Source organism: Sardina pilchardus, chromosome 2, assembly GCF_963854185.1.
Source record: "Sardina pilchardus chromosome 2, fSarPil1.1, whole genome shotgun sequence".
NCBI lineage: Eukaryota > Metazoa > Chordata > Actinopteri > Clupeiformes > Clupeidae > Sardina > Sardina pilchardus.
Window position 1 is genome coordinate 21,389,569 of NC_084995.1, and position 19,103 is coordinate 21,408,671.

The 19,103-nt window shown below is 46.5% G+C and overlaps 1 protein-coding gene and 1 long non-coding RNA gene across 3 annotated transcripts in view; both read left to right on the plus strand.

Moving 5' to 3' along the window:
• Positions 1-19,103, plus strand: part of epb41l3b (erythrocyte membrane protein band 4.1-like 3b) — a 47,414-nt gene that overhangs the window by 13,169 nt on the left and 15,142 nt on the right. The window contains exons 4-18 of the mRNA XM_062551565.1: positions 979-1,083; positions 1,879-1,921; positions 2,055-2,130; positions 2,434-2,652; positions 2,984-3,071; positions 4,919-5,071; positions 5,266-5,363; positions 6,017-6,192; positions 7,639-7,814; positions 8,667-9,326; positions 10,444-10,497; positions 10,842-10,883; positions 12,566-12,757; positions 13,280-13,302; positions 13,425-13,493. Coding sequence (XP_062407549.1) covers positions 979-1,083; positions 1,879-1,921; positions 2,055-2,130; positions 2,434-2,652; positions 2,984-3,071; positions 4,919-5,071; positions 5,266-5,363; positions 6,017-6,192; positions 7,639-7,814; positions 8,667-9,326; positions 10,444-10,497; positions 10,842-10,883; positions 12,566-12,757; positions 13,280-13,302; positions 13,425-13,493 — 2,174 coding nt within the window. The remainder of the gene's footprint in view (positions 1-978; positions 1,084-1,878; positions 1,922-2,054; positions 2,131-2,433; positions 2,653-2,983; positions 3,072-4,918; positions 5,072-5,265; positions 5,364-6,016; positions 6,193-7,638; positions 7,815-8,666; positions 9,327-10,443; positions 10,498-10,841; positions 10,884-12,565; positions 12,758-13,279; positions 13,303-13,424; positions 13,494-19,103) is intronic.
• Positions 15,515-17,624, plus strand: LOC134066625 (uncharacterized). Of its 2 annotated transcripts, XR_009936459.1 has the most exons (6): positions 15,515-15,990; positions 16,306-16,416; positions 16,552-16,647; positions 16,906-16,972; positions 17,093-17,224; positions 17,450-17,624. It is a non-coding gene; the product is annotated as an uncharacterized LOC134066625 (long non-coding RNA). The 2 variants fall into 2 exon arrangements; XR_009936458.1 differs by lacking the exon at positions 15,515-15,990 and having other exon boundaries at positions 16,033-16,416.

Here is a 19,103-nt window from a genome sequence, read left to right on the forward strand (position 1 = left end):
CCCCACAAATATTCTCCTATCAGAATTCACATCTTTCATGAGACTCTGGCTCAAGCCTTGTCTTCTGTTCTTTTCTGTGTGTGTGTGTGTGTGTGTGTGTGTGTGTGTGTGTGTGTGTGTGCGCGCGCACGGGGTTATGAGATGGTCATTCTTTCTTTTCTCCTCTCTGGGGGCATGTAGTAATGACACACTAAAAATAACCTGGAATGCTGCCCAGTGACTCCGAGAGACGGACAGGCTGACATCACACATATACTGACTTGATTGGTTGTGGCCCCCCATCAGGACTGGACCCAGCAGACAGTATCACACTCTGCCCCTCTGATTGGGCCCTGATCCTCTCAGTGCTCCTATGTTGAGAGGAGAGCCCGTGTCCACCTCTGTCCAACTCCCCACCTCTGCTTAGGCAGCTGCAGTCGGCTCTAGCGAAGCCTGCCGGCTCGCTCGCTCGCTCGCGCGCTCACTGTGCTGTTTATCTGGGCAAATTAGGTCACCGAACAAATAAACAACAGAGGTATTTTTTCACTGCAGAGGAGAATAATTCTAAGGAGGAGTGTGATTGAGGAGAGGTGTATGTGTGTGTCCAAAGAGAGAGAGAGAGAGAGAGAGAGAGAGAGAGAGCACGTCTCACCCATAGAGGATGGATGGATGGATGGATGGATGGATGGATGGATGGATGTTTGCTTACCAATTGGGCCTGCAGAAAGTTGGGTGTAGCCAGACTGACAGGATTTCCCAGTCTTTCTGTTTGTCTATCCCCCTGTCTCTTGTCTCTCTCTCTCTCTCTCTCTCTCCCTCTCTCCCTCTCTCCCTCCCTCACTCTCTCTCTCTGTCTCTGCTCCCGGTCACTCCTTTCTTGTTGACCTCTCCCTTGGCTATTTCCTGTTTGCTGTGGTTTGTGATGCTATCAGCTCCCTGCGCCTGCACTTTGGTTCGTGTTGACTGTTTGTTTGTGTGTGTGTGTTTATGTTTGAGCAGAAGCGAGCCAAGGGCCAGGTGTTGTTTGACAAGGTGTGTGAACACCTGAACCTGCTGGAGAAGGACTACTTCGGCCTCTCCTACCGGGATGTGGAGAACCAGAAGGTGAGTGTGCTCACCCCCACCCAGGAGATCTACATTTGCAGTGTTTTCGCCCTGTCTGCGTGTGTGTCTCTGTGTGCAAAAAGTATACTAAAACTACTTTTCATGAGACTTGGTGTAAAGGTGTAGAACGGGCTTGGGAAGAATGCTCTGAGCTGTGTCGCCCTACCTCATGGGGTGTCATGTCATGTAGTGAGACTACGTAGAAGAATGTAGTGTCACTTTCGTTGATATTGTGAGATCATTCCATTTGGTCGTGGCGGTGGAATGCATGCATGCCCTTCTGTTGTAGCTTATCTGTGTTTTTAATCAGCGTAAGCACAGAGGTGTTACTTTATCTTCACACTTCATGTGAAACATGACAAACATGACCTCTCTTTGGACTAGTCCCGGCTGCACACAAGTCTGAGAAGAGATTCTGTGTGTGCGCCTGAAGGCCTTATACTGCCCTGTGCCCCATCACTGTTATTAAACCATTAAGTCCATTTGCAAGTGTATATATAGATATATAATCACAATCCTGTAGTTAAAAGCAGATAATATACCGAAAGGGCGTATAATAAATGGTTTGAGTAAACTACATCGAGTAAACTAAACTAATGTTTAGTTTAGGATGTTTTATTTCTCTTTCTCTGCTGTTTGTTGTGTTTGATGGGGGTTTGGTGGCCTTTTAAAGGCATCCTTGATCCATATGATGGTTCAAATAAATGATCTCTCCCTTTCTCTATCTCGCCATCTCTCCATCTCTCTCTCTCTCTCACTCTGCCTCCATCTCTCTCTGCTTTTTTTCCTTCTCAGAACTGGCTGGATCCTGCCAAAGAAATGAAGAAACAGCTTAGCAGTAAGGCGGCTGATGCTCACAGTCATACATAAAGTCTTGCACACACAAGTCAACTCATAAGACTGTCTCTCACACCTGTCTGGCAGTGCGCGATATGACATGACTGGTTTGGTTTGGTTCTCTCTCTCTGCAGATGGGCAGTGGAACTTTGCCTTCAGTGTGAAGTTCTATCCACCGGATCCTGCTCAGCTGCAGGAGGACCTAACCAGGTGAGACACACACACACACACACACACACACACACACACACACACACACACACACACACACACACACACGCACACTGACACACTGACACACACGCATAAAGAGAGCGAGAGATGCACAAGCACACCATACCCCAAGACACATATACCATAATAACAGTCAGGGAATTATATTATTCATTAGCAATTACATTCACCTATTTACTCTTCCTCTCTGTCCCTATCTTCCTTCATCTCTCTCTCTCTCTCTCTTTCACTCTTTCTCTCTTTCTCTGTCTCTTCCTCCATTTTCCTGTCTCCCTCCAGGTTTTATCTGTGTCTGCAGCTGCGTGACGACATCGTGTCCGGCCGTCTGCCGTGCTCCTTTGCCACACACGCCGTGCTGGGCGCTTTCACGGCGCAGGCAGAACTCGGCGACTACGACCCAGACGAGCTGGGCAAGGACTACCTGAGCGAGCTGAGCCTCGCCCCCAGCCAGACCCGCGAGCTGCAGGACAAGGTCATGGACCTGCACTGCAACCACAAGTGAGTCCACTTACTCCAGAGCAGAAGAATTCAGTTGCAATTACACTACACTACAGCAAACCACTTAACTGGATTTACTTGTGTTTATAAAAAAAGTCATTATACTAGGTTTAGACTAGAATTTACTTTTTGATGAGTTGAGGTTTCAATTCACTTTGGAATTATTTGCTGAATACTAAATCTTCAGTTTAGGATTATTCAGTTCTGTTAAAAACAGTTCAGTTCAGATTGTAAGTCATGATTGAGTCAGGCTGTGAATCAAGCTTTGCTATGTGATTCGTGATTCATGATTCCTACCAAATCAGACTGATTCTTTCTTTGTTGCCCAAAGGGGAATGAGTCCCGCTGACGCAGAGATGCTCTTCCTGGAGAACGCCAAGAAGCTGTCCATGTACGGAGTAGATCTGCACCATGCTAAGGTAAGAGAGAGAGTGTGTGTGTGTGTGTGTGCGTGTGTGCACCCAGTGAGCACTAACCTGAGTACTATGACACGCTATGCTTCTTCTATGCTTCAGCTTTCTGCTAATGCTTTTGCTTGAGCTCTTATAGCTATTAAAGTGCAATAATCTGTAATCTGATGTAATCCTCACAGGTGATAAACTATAATCCTGTTTTAGGTGAGCATGTACTGGGGCCCTGTTCTCAGGCCAGTCCCCAGGCGTCTCATACCAATATAACAGTTTATGTGGCTGCTTTAGTGTTGGAATTAGTGGTAAACATGGCAGCTCACAATTAACATGGTTAGTATGAGTACATATTTAAGCAAGTGACATCTCGTCATCCCGTCTGCTTTTACTTTTAGTGGTAATAAACTTGCCCGCTCATACCGTCCCATTTAGTCATAAAGGTGTCTACTGAGCTCCTTCTCTCAGAAGACTGATCCAACAAACTAGCATCTAGTAACAACTGCAGTAATATATACATTAAGGAACAGCTTCATAATAGATGGTTATGAAAGCCCCCTATGTGAGCAGGGTGATAATGGCTGCCTCTGACCCTGGTCTGACATGGAGCCAGAGTCCACTGCTGTCTTTGGCAACGGCTCCTGTAGAACAGAGTGAATCAGCTCGGGCTCTCTGAGCAGACCTGAAGGGTAATGGGCTGTTTAAGGCGAGCGAGCGTGTGTGCGTGCGTGCGTGCGTGCGTGCGTGCGTGCGTGCGTGCGTGCGTGCGTGCGTGCACGTGTGCATGTGCATTGCAATTGCTGTGGCTGTGGCAGACCTGCACAATGCTGTGTTCTCTGTTTCCTGCTCTGCGCACACACACCTAGCTGATAGGAAAGCTCTTTGAGTGCCTGGCCCCAGCTAAGGATGAGGTAAGACGCTGTTGCGTGTATATGAGTGCGTGTATGTTTGTGTGTGTTTGTCTCAATGAGTGACTGTTTTACATTTGCATGTGTGTATTAGTGTGTGTTTTTCCTGTGTGTGTGTATATGTGTGTGTGGGTACAGTGTGTGTGAGAGCGACTGTGTGTTGTCTGTTGTCTATGTGCTAGCTCTTTTGCTCAGCAGGCTTTGGCCATCCTCTGCATGTTCTCCCTCCATGCTGTATATCCTTCTGCCTGTCCAAAAATTCCTTGAAAGGACCCCCTCGTGTCACCCCTTGTGGTGTCCGACCCCTCACTATGCACCCCAGAGTCTCCAGGACAGAGATGTTCTTTGTCCTATTCTAGAACATTCCGTAGCTATATTGTCCAGAACTCTCTTAAGTGGCCCCAGAGTCACTTGTGTCTGATTTGGCTGCTCTCAGTGTGTGTCTGTAGCAACACACTGAGACTGAGTGCTGGCCAGGCTCGTGTGTGTGTGTGTGTGTGTGTGTGTGTGTGTGTCTCTATATCAACACTCTAAAACTGAGTGCTGGCCAGTCTGAGATCTGTGTGCTTATCGTGAGGTATGTGATTGTTATCAACATGGTAGTCATGCTTCAGCGCTGGTTAGCTCCTCGTGGACATAATGCGGTTCTGTGGCCAGACTCCTAGGGGCCTGTGTGTGTGTGTGTTCTCTTGACCTTGTGGCTCCAGTCCAGAGATCACAGCAGGTCTTTGGAGTCACCAAGTCTTCATTAATGACCATTGCAATCCAGACGTGTGTTTAGTTTGTTGATGACCAAAGAGTGGACATTGAGATCACACTAAACGCTATCTTTGTGTTTGAAAGGAGGATGTTGTAGCATGTTATTTATTCACACGTGTGTGTGTGTGTGTGTGTGTGTGTGTGTGTGTGTGTGTGTGTGTGTGTGTGTGTGTGTGTGTGTGTGTGTGTGTGCAGGACTCTGAAGGTGTGGAGATCATGTTGGGCGTGTGTGCCAGTGGGCTGCTCATCTACAGAGATCGCCTGCGCATCAACCGCTTTGCCTGGCCCAAGATCCTCAAGATCTCCTACAAAAGGAACAACTTCTACATCAAGATCCGCCCAGGGGAGGTGAGCGTGTACACACACAAACATGTATATACAGTCATACACACACACACACACACACACACACACACACACACACACACACACACACACACACACACTCTCTCTCACTCAGACATGCTATAGACAGTCTTGATCATTCTATTCTGAATGTGAACATCTGTGCCTCTCTTCCTCTCCATTCCTCTCCTCTCCAGTTAGAGCAGTTTGAGAGCACCATTGGCTTCAAGCTGCCCAACCACCGCGCTGCTAAAAGGGTATGGAAGACCTGCGTGGAGCACCACACCTTCTTCAGGTGAGGCGGTTGAGCAGGGAGAGAGGGATAAGGGGAACGAATGGATGAAGAGAAGAAAGAGAAAAAGATTGATGATTGCTAGAACTTGAAAGAACAGGGCAATCTCATAACAAGTGGTCAGAAGATAACAGTTACGTGTTGCTTTAACATATAAGTTTATCAACTACCAGTTTTATAGTGTTCTTCTAAACCTTCTTTTCTTCTTTCAGTTGATTTGTTCTGTGCAGTTTGGGCTGATTTCATGTTCTGTTCATAGAAGCACAGTGTAGTTAAGCGTGTGAACTGTAAATGTGTGCACAGGCCTTGGAATCAGAAAGCGTCTTGCTAAATGGTAGTCTGGCTTTATGTCCACTCTGCCCCCCTCTGGCCAGATACTGAAACTGCTATCAGTTTCTGAGCACTGCAGGATTGAAGCTGTATTTATATGGCAAACACTGAATTTATTTGGCAGGTTTTGACAGCTCAAAACCCCATTCAACTAGCAAGTGAAGAGCATTAGTAGATAATGTAATATTAATGTAATTCAGCAATTACAGGCAAAATAACCACTGGTGACGTAAAATAAAGTTAGAGTAAGTTCCGCTTTTGAGGCGACAAGCAAACCATGGTAACCTGTTGTTGTTGTTGTTGTTGTTGTTGGTTCCTCCCCTCAGGCTGGTGTCTCCAGAGGCTCCGCCCAAGCGCTTCATGTCTTTGGGTTCTAAGTTCCGCTACAGTGGGCGCACACAAGCCGAGTCCCGGAAAGCCAGCTCTCAGATCCAAAGGCCCGCACCCTTTATCCAGCGTTCCGCCAGCAAGAGATACACCATGTCCCGTAGCCTGGACGGGGGTTAGTACACACACACAGACACACAGACAGACAGAGAGATAAGGGATGTATCATGTCCCGCAGCCTGGATGGGTGTTAGTGTACACACACACACACACACACACACACATATTCACTCTCACACACATACTGTACACACGAACATGCAAACACACACATGCACATACAGAGATACATATTGGTACAGTAGATACAAAAATATTTTTAAAACTTCAATGACTCGATTTTTTTTTTTTACTTGGTACAAAGACTGATATATTAAGATATATAGAAATATTATCCCATTATCGCTGATACACAAAAAGTTTTAGCATGTATAGATGGCCTGTACAATGTCCAAGATATGAGCCTTAAAGTAAAAGTAGCACATTTATCCTGAAAATAACCTGGTGTTGTGAGGGTTAATTTCCCAGCACAGAAAGAGAGAGACAGAGTAGAGGCGGGGTTAAGAGAGAGGGTGAAAGAAGGAGAAAGAGGGAGGAAGAGTTGTAACTCTATATTTAGCATCAGCTTAGAAGAGAACAATCACAGCGATCAAAACAATCCCTCATTGTTGCTGCAGAGACGCACAAGTTCCCACTCATCCTCCTAGAGCACAACTGTCCAAGTTTCTTTCAGAAATGTGGAAGACAACTCTGTCCCACTTTCTTTCTCTCTCTCTCTCTCTCTCTCTCTCTCTCTCTCTCTCTCTCTCTCTCTCTCTCTCTCTCTCTCTCTATACATTGATCTCTCCATCTCTTTAGCTCTCTAGCTCTTTCTTTATCTCTCTCTCCCCCCCTTTCTCTCTCTCTCTCTCTCTCTCTCTCTCTCTCTCTCTTTCTCTTTCTCTTTCTCTCTATCTCTCTCTATGTTTCTTTTTCGGTCTTTCTCTCCCTTGCTCTCTCTTTGTGTCTCCATCTCTGCCTCTCCGCTTGATATCTGTCATGTGTGCGCAGAACACTTCCATTCCTGTCTAGTGTGCAACTCCAGCAGTGACAGATCGAGTTGTCAGGGCTTAAAGCCTGCAGAGGAGCTCCCGCTCCCAGCTCAGAGGGGATCGGAGGAAATTAAGTGTTTGATTTCCAAATGCCACAAATCTCCGGGACTCCACACAGAATGCTCCCTATGGAGGGCCTACAAAGCACAAGGCTGTTATGGGATAGTCTGTGTTCAAAGAGATAAGAGACAGTACATGCACGCAGAGTTGTTTTGAAGTTTGTTTTTCTATGGCAAGCTGTCCTTAGAGAACTTTATTTTGAAGATTTTCTCATTTAAAAAGTAATTCAATAGTGCTTGGCCTCTATTCTAATCGGTTTGTTGACATGTATTCTGTCCCTCAACCAGTCAATCTAGTTCATGTGGTTTGTAGTGATTGAATTGGACGAGTATAATGTACAGTCACAGGAAATGATGTCGCAGAATGTTCATTTGACCGCTGTTTGTCCTCATTTAACCCCTCTGCTGCAGCTCCAGTGACAGCCAATCATGACGGCTTGATGAAAGAGCCCAAGGCTGCCTCAGACACGAATGCCAAGCCTGCCACGAGCAGCCTCATCACCCTGGAGACACCAGAGAAAGTTGTAGAGGAGGAGACCAGTGCCACTGAGGCATCTGACCCTGCCCAACCTGCTCCTGTTGCCAAGGTAACCACTCAACTCTGACCTGACACCATGGATTAGAGAATCTAGTCCCTCCCTCTTCTTGCCTTTTGATCTAGTTATATGAGCCGTGGTTAACGAAATGATTGCCATGCATTGGACTCCTATCAGAAACCTGTCCCACTCGTTAGTTATTATCAAGACTTGGTGCCCTGTCTGGTTACAGGAACCTCCTCACAGAAACCTTTTCGGTCACGACATTTACCTCTTTGGCAGCCTTGTATGGGTTCTAATTTCTGTCTTATGAAAGCGCTGTTGTGTTGGAATGCTTTGCCACCTTGTCAGGTGCTCTGTATATGCTTTACAGTCTTTTCTCCAGACTAACAGCGCGTTTCTTTCTTCCCTTCCTCTCGTTGTCTTTTGCATATATCATTTGCCATTTTGTCGGCTGAAACCCCCTGCATCTTTTGGGTCGTCCTCTCTTTATTTGGACCATCCTTTCGTCTTCGCCTCACTCCCCCATTGTACATTTATATGGGCTCCTTCATATTGTGCTCTCGTGCCTCATTCATCATCTTAACGGCATCTCATCTCGTCTTGTCTCACCTCATCTCATCTCGTCTCCATTCCTCAATTCTTTCACTCCTCTTGCTCTCTTCCTCTTCTCCACCTCTGCTCCTCTGCTCTCCTCTTCTCCTCTGTTCCTCTCCTCCTCCTCCTCTACTCTCCTCTTCTCCTCTGTTCCTCTGCTCCTCTGCTCCTCTCCTCTTATTTTCCTCTGCTCCTCTCCTCTTCTCTGCTCCTCTGCTCTCCTCTTCTCCTCTGTTCCTTTCCTCCTCCTCTGCTCTCCTCTTCTCCTCTGTTCCTCTTCTCCTCCTCTGCTCTTCTCCTCCTCAGTCCTCTCCCATGCTCTTCTCCTCTGACCCGCTGCGTTCGGAGCTCTCCCTCCCGTCATCGCCGGTCATCTCCGCTCGCTCCTCCCCTTGCCCTTCCTCCCCAGCCTCCAAGCTCCGTCGCCGCCGGCGACAGCGCGACTCGTCCGCCCAGCGTCAGCGCGCCGCCTCGGCCAGCCCCGCCAAGTCCACGGCGTCGGCCAGCCACCTGCGACGGCAGGCGCGCGCCGAGCGCAAGGCGGCGCTTCTCGAGGAGCAGGCCCTCCTCCTCAACGCCCGCAAGCAGCGCCTGGCCGAGGGCGGGGCTGGCGCCGGCGGCGGCGCCAAGGGTCGCGGGGGCACCCTCTTCTCCTTCTCGCTGCACCTGCCGGACCTGTCGTCGTTGCTGGACGAGGACGGCTACCTGGCGTTCCCGGACCTGTCGGAGCTGAGCGTGCTGCCCGAGAGCATGGCGCACTTCCTGCCCATCCGCTCGCCCTCGCTCATCCCCTGCTTCCTGTTCATCTTCTTCTTCCTGCTGTCCACCTCCTTCTCGGTGCCCATGGCGCTCACGCTCTCCTTCCCGCTGGCGCTCTGCCTCTGCTACCTGGAGCCCAAGGCCTCCTCGCTCACCGCCACGCTCGCGCAGGGCTTCCACGACAGCTCCGATGAGGACGAGGACGAGGTCTGTGGGTGGGACAGCTGCCAGGGTGTGCCAGGATGTGTGTGTGTGTGTGTGTGTAGAGACCATGCTTGTGGGCATTGACATGAATGGCAGGGAAAGCTGTGTGTGCTTGTGTCATCATAATCATCATCGTGTGTGTGTGTGTGTGTGTGTGTGTGTGTGTGTGTGTGTGTGTGTGTGTGTGTGTGTGTGTGTGTGTGTGTGTGTGTGTGTGTGTGTGTGTGTGTGTGTGTGTGTGTGTGTGTGTGTGTGTGTGTGTGTGTGTGTGTGTGTGTGTGTGTGTGAACCTCTTGGAGATGTTCGCGTTTAAAGAAAGCACAAACGGATATGATTAAATTCTCATCACAACACTGAGGTTTGTGTCTAGTTAGAGTGTTAGTATTGCTCATCCATCTACCCATCCATCCATTTTAACTTTCACAAGGGAGTGATTTGTTGACTTGGTCCCAGTCATGTGTCATGTCACACAACTGTTGAAGTCCTTGCGGAGTGTCCGGGGACAACTGGCAAGCCAACGTCAGCGAGAAACCCAGAGAGGCTGAGAGTGGAGAGATCAACACATTCCTGAACTCTCGTGCCTCCCATACTGTAGTATGTGGTGTACCAAGCGCATGGCTCACCACTCCTCTTGAGTCCTGTGCAGTCTCAGTGTCAGGGTCAGGGGCTTTTAACATGGCCTGTGCTCTCACAGGAGCAGGGCTATTTGGACCTCTAGTCTCTAGACTCCCGCTCTCCGTGTGCTAATGTGCTGAGCTCGTTCCAGAACCCCACTAAAAGCCTGTGGCTTGGGATTCATCTGGCCCTGTTCTGCTGTACCTTTGCGCCTTTCTCAGCCTGCTCTGGGTTTTTCCTTGTCCAAAGTAAACTCTCCCTCATCACCACATGGCCTCTGCTCTCCATTCTGTTTCCCTGTGCAGTCATGTGCAGCTGAGGCCAGTTGGCCAGCTCTCTCCCTACCTAATCTTACCCGGCACTGGGACTTCTCTCTCCCGTCTCTCTCTGTCTTTCTCTCTCTCTCTCTCTCTCTCTCTCTCTCTCTCTCTCTCTCTCTCTCTCTCTCTCTCTCTCTCTCGCTGCTCTGATGGGAACACACATTTGGGGCTCTGACGCCAAACAGACGGACAGCGAACAGACGAACTTCCCATGTGACGGTGAAACGACGGCCTCAGAGGTTGGTCCTGTGTCCTGTGATAGAGCTGCCAGGGCATCAACATTCCAGTGTGCGCACGGCATGCCAAGAATACTGAAGTGTTAGGCTTATCTTTGTGCTACACAGAGACAGAGAGAGAGAGAGAGAGAGAGAGAGAGAGAGAGGTCCTTTCTGTATGTGTCTGCATGCATACATGATTGATGTTGGACTTGGATGTTGGAATGAATAAACATAAGTGATAGTTATCGGTGCTTGCAAAGCAAGTACTTGTTAGTCAAAGATGGTGTGTGTGCATATGCGAGGGTGCTTTAATGTCTCCAACTATGAATATAATCCCTCTTTCCTTTTCATGTTGTTGATATTAGTCAGATCAGGAGGAAGATGAGGCTTCCAGTCTGAAGACACAGGTACCACAAGTATTTCTCAGCCACACCCGCTGCAATCCATTGTGACGTCACAGTTCCTCTCTGACCCCATTATGACATCACCCACTCTTGTTTCCTTGCTGTGATGCGACAATGCTCTCATGATTATCCTTTGTGATGGCAGAGGACACCATGGCAGTGGAATGTATCATCAGCCATTGTCTTCCCTCACCTTCCCCTCCTGTGGCATTGTGACATCACCTCTAGGATCTTTCACAAGTCTCTCAGCACGCCCCCTCAGGAGGGTACTCGTACATTTCCTTCATTCCCTTCATTCATCACCCTCCCGTTGCCATCAGTCTTATCAGTTCACACAGAAGCTGCTCTTGATTTGTTCCTCTTCTTTTGTGTCTTTTGTTTCTTGTTATGCTGAGCAAACTCATGATTTGAAGTTTAATTTCATTGCAGAACACTTGTGGTGTATTTTGTGTGTTTCTTTTCAGTAGGCGTTCTGTTCTGTTCTGTTCTGATGTGTTCTTTGATTTCCTTTGTGACTCAGCTGTCATTCTGATGTTGTCTCCTCAGACATCTTAAGGACAACACTCCACCCCCCACCCTCACAGGTGCTCCTGTTACCCTGAACCTTTGCTGTCCTTTCTTGCCCCGTGTCTCCTTATTGACCCGTAGACTCCTAAGGTCCCTAAGGGATAAGGACGCGTATCTCTAGTGTGTGGGTACCATACGACCTCCAATGGCATAACTGCATAAAGAGGAGATCCCACTTTTCCTTTTGATATAATATTTAAATATTTGAGGTATAAACACATGTGCCTCAGCTCTAAACCTCACATATTTGAAGTGATGTTTTGATGCCGTGACTGCCAAGGGACTCCTGATTGTCTGCCCAAGCTAGTAGATCCCTGAGCTTTGGTGTGCTTCCAACACCTCTTTAGCTCCTTACTGTGCTTTGAGCTTGGACCAGGGTGTCCTACAGACACTTACAGACACTTAGGCCCTGCCAGTTCTGTCACTGCTGGGAGGGTGTGACTGCGTTTTGCCCACAGGGCAGAATTAGAAGCATCAGGGCATCATCTCTTGCCCACGTGTCTCTCTCCTCACTCCCACCCCCCCACCCCCCTGTGTGTTTGTGCCCCCCACTCCGCCCCCAGAACAGCCTCATCAGGCGAATTCGCGGGGAGAACGTCTTTGTGAAGCACAGCAATCTCATGCTGCAGGTAAAGGCATGTGTGTTTTGTGTGCGTGTGTGTACAGTATGTGTGTTTGAACGCATTCGCATCTGAGACTACATACTCACCCACACAGCAGCCAACTCCTGGTCGCCTCCCTCCCCCCTTAACCCCCTGATGGCTTTGGGTGATGGACTGACCCCTAAACCCTGAGCTCCGACTGCACGGTGTGGACTGTTCTAAGTGACTTGACCCAGTAGAGTTGGAGAATGTTTGGTTAGTCCTCAAACTAACGCATCCCTGCTCCATGAAACTTTGCTTGAGTTTGAGTTGAGAGAATGGGAGTGGAAATGGGTGTGATGAGAAAATTGAGAAACGTTACTGTAGCTAACCTGCAAACATAGCAGTATCACGACAACGACCTTGTTAACACAACTCACCCAAACATGGTAAAACTGTAGTGAACGACTTATCCTGAAGCTGTTTTGTCGTCGTCCCCCCCCCCCCTACCGTCCTGTGTCGTGATTGGCCGGTCAGGAGACTGACACACCTGAGGAGGTGCTGCGGCGACAGACCAACCTCAGCGAGCTCAAGCGCTCATTTCTGGAAGTTTCCACGCTCAGTGCCGGCGAGACTGAGTGGGACCGCCGCATGTCCTCCTCGCCTGTCACCACCCATCGATATAGCAACGCTGTGCCCACCATCAAGCCCTGTCTGTCCCTACAGGAAGTAAGCGTTGTTGGGCATGGCTAACATCCTTGTTGTATTGCAGTGGATGGAGCCATGCCTAAACTGCATGCTGTGTTGCCTCTGCCAGGTCCTTGATCCCACTCACCCTCTGCCCCCCCCCACCTTCCAGGCTAACAGGACATCTACAGCTGCCCCTTAAGTGTGTGTGTGTGGGTGGGTGGGTGCTTGTGCGCGTTTTTGGGGCTGAGTGGGTAGGTGCAGACTGGACTAGACGTGTGGGTGTGTCTGGATTCAGCATAGTTCACCCTGATCTGGTGTTTGGGTATGAAGGAGCTGATGTATTCTCTCCTTGTGGGCTTGCATCTGGCCTTTTGGTATGATCATCATATACAGATGACAGAGGTTCAGCCATGTTACTGAATATAATGTCCTTTTATTTAAAATTATGTATTTGTTTGCAGTTTATTTTACTATGGTTTTGATTTGGTTGCTTCTTTGCCTTTTTGGAGACATACTGTATGTTTCACACAAACCATTAACTCCATACCCCCACACCCACAGCATGATCTCAACAATGGCAGTATGCAAGTCTTCATGACTTTGTCCATCTTGCTCATTGTCTATTTCTCCCCCCTCCTCTCTCTCTCTCTCTCTCTCTCTCTCTCTCTCTCTCTCTCTCTCTCTCTCTCAATGTATTTATTCTCAGACGGAAGAAGAAACCAAAGCCACACCTGACAACACACCTGAGGACCAGCAGCAAGAGACCCCAGCAGAGGTACACACACACACACACACACACTTTGCTGTTTTGTCTTTGTGTTTGTATACACACAACCCATCAGTTGTGTCATCATGGGATATGAACAGGGTGTCGTATCTATCTAATGTAATTTTTCTCCATCAGGCTGTAGTGAACTGTGGTGGACTGACCATACATCTCTGTGTATGTTTGTGTTTGGTATATTTATGTTTGTTGCTGTACATAAGTCTGGGTTTGTGTTGTGAGATCCATGCACAATTTAGACCCCCCGTCACATGTAGATCTCTACCTCTCTTCCTCTCCCTCCTCCGCTGGGATCACACCATGAGATGGCTCCTGAGGAGACGCATGGCGTTATTTCTCTGTAAGGGTTCATCTATAGGAACCCATCACAGATCTGTCTCCCTTCCCCTTCACCCTCTCCTGATAGAGATGGTTCATGCGGTGAAGCAGGTTGTCGTCATCTCTGTCTCTGTCCCTCTCTTCTCTCTCTCTATCTCTCTCTCTCTCTCTCTTTCTCTCTATCTCTCTCTGTCTTTCTTTTTCTGTCTCTCTCTCTTCTCTCTCTCTCTCTCTCTCTCTCTCTCTCTCTCTCTCTCTCTCTCTCTCTCTCTCTCTCTCTCTCAGGGTTTATCTATAGGAGCCCATAATAGCCCAGCTGACCTCAGCTCAGCTCAACCCCATTGACCTCCATCTATCTCACACACCCCCTCAGGCTGTCAGCACCTGCCTCAGTATCAGGCCTCTCTGGGTCTCTGTATCCCTCTAGATGTCTCCAGGGTTGCTCTGCTGGATACACAATAGCGTCATCACAGGCTTTATATGGACTGATGGATGCCGTGTTTGTGTGTGTGTGTGTGTGTGTGTGTGTGTGTGTGTCTGTACATGTGTCACTGGGTGAAAAGGCTCTGAATCAGGGGATATGCCGTCCGGATATTTTTTATGACATGCAGCATATCAGGAACAATTTTGATCATATCTTGAGTTTTTAAGAATCAGTGGAAATATGACTTATTTCGACTCCTGATTTGCTAATCAGAAATCAGGGGTGCGATACTCAAAGCACAAGTCACGCACACCATTTCTGGATTAATAGGTCTATCATCCTTAGACAGGCTATTATGTTAGATATCCGATTTTATGAGTTTGGTGGTCATTTTAATGTAACAGTTTAAAATATGCCAACAGTAGGCTATGTCTAATTTCCACGATTTCTTAAAATATAACGGATGCTTATCAGCATGCGCACGCACTTCCCCACCCAACTGACTTTTAAAATCCAACCACTGCTGCCGAGTCCGACTTCAGTTCAACCGTCATTTTTCTGTCATGTATCTGAAGCTGTACAAACTCTGCCGTCTTCATATCCAAGGTAAGAACTACAGTACTTTTGTATGCTAATTGAAAACTGGAATTAATTAGAAAAATACAGTTTTTTTTTAAATTTATAATGTAGCACTAATGTTAACCGTCAACTGTCATGTTAGAATTAGCTAACGTTATGAATTAGCTAGCGAGCTAACATCGCTAACGTTAGCTGTTACAAATTAATGTTAGCTGCTAACTTTTCCAATAACTAACTTTACCATTATGGAATGGTAGTAATATCATAAGTCTGTCGAGATGTCGTTATGAATGTAAAGTTTTAGTTTGAATGAAATGGTCTAGGCTATCAGTCTTGAATGTTAGCTAACCTAGCTAGAAGCTAGGCTATACCTTACATTTAGGGTGCTTACATACTCAACGCGAGCAACGCAAGCAAGGAACGTTAGCTACGCGAGTGACGGGCTCCCTTTCATAGTGTACACAGCGAACGCAAGCAACGCGGGCAATAGCAAAACGCAATACACCGCTCACGCAACAGGGGGTAGCACTGTATTATCCATATTTACATAATATATAGGCGATAATCATCAATTTAACACCACTGGTATTGTTAAAAACATTGGACAATAATCTCTCTCTGCCATTCAGCCTCTCGAGGAGGTCACACGTAGCATATTAACTTCATACACACACGTACACACAACGTTCATTATTATTGCCTACCGAAAATGTTCACTCGGTAATCCTATGCTTCACAAACTCACTCAACCATCTTAACTGCCAGTATTTATCGGTAGCTGGGTACAAATGTGGACATTTTCGTACTTTCACATAGTTTTTACTCTTTGCCCGCAATTGTAGTCAAAGCTTCTTCTGTAAATATGACATATAGTTGACATATTGAACAATTATTGAAGTATCGCCCCCACCCACAACGCATGGTATTGCATGCTTCGGTGCGTCGCGTATCAAAAACTGGGATGACACATTTTGCTACGCATCGACGCATAATGGCGGCCAAAGCGTAGCGATGCGTAGCCTTGCGGCCGCGTATGCGTAGCAATGCGTTGAGTATGTAAGAGCTCTTAAAGTGGCTGCTGCTGACGTGAACTTTAACGTTACAGAGACAGGCGGCTGACCCACGTCAATACCGAAGTAAATGCCAGGGATCTTTAGTTTGTGAAAGGTAACGTAGTGTTAAGCCATCCTTACACCAGAAGACTTTTACAAGATTTGGGTAAGATTGTTGACAGCTTGTAGTCTTTTCACTGAAGCTTGAATGGGGGGCATTCGTTTAATGACTCAAATCTTGTCAAAGTAGGCCATTTTGATGTATGAGTAGCATTAGGCAACATGTTCTTCATTTCATAGCCCCTATTTGCTTATACCTGACCTTGTGCAAAAGTATATGTTTATTTAAGATGCATGTGAGGGCAGTAGTGTTTCAGTGATGGTATTTTCAGGTTATTAATCCTAGTCTCCCTCTGTTCCCTGTTTGCAGGCGGTGAGTTGTGACGACTGCTGTCCTGAGACCATTGAGTGCAGTTTGGAATATTCCAAATGTGTGCCAGTTCCATAAGAAAAAAGTTCCAATCAAGAGTACACTCACCAGGTAGAAACAGACACACACACTCACACACGTAGTATCACATATAGCATTATAATATGTGTGCATGTATTTGTGTCTGTTACTGTGGTTAGTTTATCCCCTTTTTTCATGTGTCTGTTTGTTGTTATGACTGTGTAGTGGGCTCAATAGTCCAGGACAAAGTCGGTCTGTCCTTCTACTACTACATGCTACTTGACTTTGTCTGGAAGCCATGGATGCTGCCCTCAACATGCTGTAAGTGTCTTTGTGTTTTGAATGAGGGCTATGGGGTATGTTACTGTCCATACTAATTTGTTTGACATACGTGCAGTGTAATGCATGAATATGCGGCTATTTATAATAGTCTTGAATTTTGAAATTTAGCCATGTTTACCATTATGTTGGTGGTAAGGTAAACAGTGTTGTGAATATATGCCAAACTGATCATAATCCCTATTTCAAATGTATTGTACAGAATGTATAATTTTGTTAAATCATATCTTCTATTGACAGAAACCCTCACAAATAAACTGATATCAAGAATTAACATTGATGGTGATGATGGAAAGGCCTTCATAAGGTAATTATATATATATATGTTTGTACACCTGATTGACTTACCTTTTGTTTTAATGCTTTGATATTAATCAACAATAACATAACTTATGGCAATTGCTGTTTTTTTATTTATTTATTTTAGGTGCCCTCCAACAACCCCAGCCTGGAGCCAGAGGCTGGTACTGCACATCAGATGGGGTATGATCTGTGCTAGGCATCAGAAAGGAGGTCTACGCAAGAAGGCAAGAGCTTCTGCAGACAGTGTTGCAATTAGGTATGCACACAGATATACTACTGTTCGGAAGTGTAGGGTCACTTCGAAATGTCCCCTTGATCAAAATAAATGCACCGGACATTTCTAAGTGTACCCCAACTTTATTCCTAACTATTGCACCTGACTTCTAGGCTCTTGTGGATTTGCTTTTATTTGTCACACAAACTGAGTAGTTTACATTAATAATATTCATGTACAATATATGCTTTGTTTCTCTTTTTGCAGACATCTGACCTTTACTGCTAAAGGGATCCCCATCAGAGCACCTCTGCCTTCCCTGCAGGACAACTATACCAGAAGAGTACGGGCAAGGACTCAACATGTTTTAAAGGACATTTCACGTCCAGACCATGGACTGTTAAAACCACTGAGGTCAAGCAGAAGTCTTGTTCTCACTCGAGACAGGTCATTGACAGGCGGCGAGTGTCACTACCCAAGTACCCCCACTGCAGACGAGAAAGCCATATTAATTTGAGTATTTCTTGATAAATACAATAAAGACCATGTAACAAATTTTATTGCCTGTCATATATGAATTTAAATGTTTAGATTAAGTCACTGGGATTTAGTAGGTGTAATAATGCAGGTGCAAAGTAAATAATGTAATTAAGTTTATGTAAAATTAATATAATGTAATAATAATTTATACAATCAATGAAATATTGAAATGTTGAATGGCTGTGGGTGTAACAATAAGCTCAGTGTTGGTGATGTAGGCCTATCCCACATTTAAAACTATTTCATATAGGGCATAACTCATTTAAATAATTAAAACTATTAAATATATAACTAATAAAGGCATGCACATAAATGCCTGTGAAATTAGCTCTGCCTGGCAGTATCTGGGCAGTATATGCGTAGTGTCATGTTTGACATATCAGGGGATATATGGCAACAAATACCAGAGATATCTTGGGTCATATAAGTAGCTAATACTTGAAACATGGATCATATCTGGTGAGTATATGAAGTCAGGATATCTGGCATATCGTCGCAGTGCCATTCAGGAGTTTTGATATGCTCCGGATATGCGAAATGGGACAAAAATATCAGGAGCATATCAACCAATATATTCCCTGATATTCCACATATCAGGAAATATATCACGATGAATATCCCCTGATTCAGACCCTTTTCACCCAGTGTGTTTTCCCCCTCTATGAATGTGTATTTGTACTGAATGTGTGTCTGTTCAGCCATATCTGTTCCCTGAACGAGAAAGGGACAGTAAATGAGTTTGATGTGAATCAATACAGCACCAGTGAGGAGTCCCCTCCAGCTGTTAGCTATTAATTCCTCTGACAGTGTCTCTTTCTCCATAGCACACTGTGTTTCCTCACCCTCTGGTGATTACATAAGGGCCAATAGAAAGAAATATGAAAATTGCCCCCTGGCCCTACCCCCCACTTTACTTAAAGAGGTCATGTCTCCCACACAGTGATAAATTCCCCTGAGCAGTGCCTGGGTCACTGAAACAGTAAAGCACCATAAAGCTGAACAACCCTGTGCTGTTGAATTGAATCGTCTCTGTAGGAAAATGTGATTTGTTCCCTAATATGTAGGGCTCCTCTAAGCAGGAGAGGTCTCCAGCGCCCCCTGAGGAGGAGATAGGCAGGTGTGTGGAGCAGAGTGGGGTTGGAGGGGCAGCGGACCACCGCTCTGACTGGGAGCGCGCTCTCAGGGAGGCCTACTCAGAGACACCACAGTTCGTCTGCACGCTCACCAGCTATGAAGATGCGGAAGATGAAGAGGACGAAGAAGGATCTGTGAGAGCAGAGGGATATTCGTCGCTGTCACAGTGTTCCAGAGAGACTTCGTATGGAGCTGCCGTCACGGGAGCAGGGACGGTTCACGCTCAGTGGGAGACATGGAAGATCTA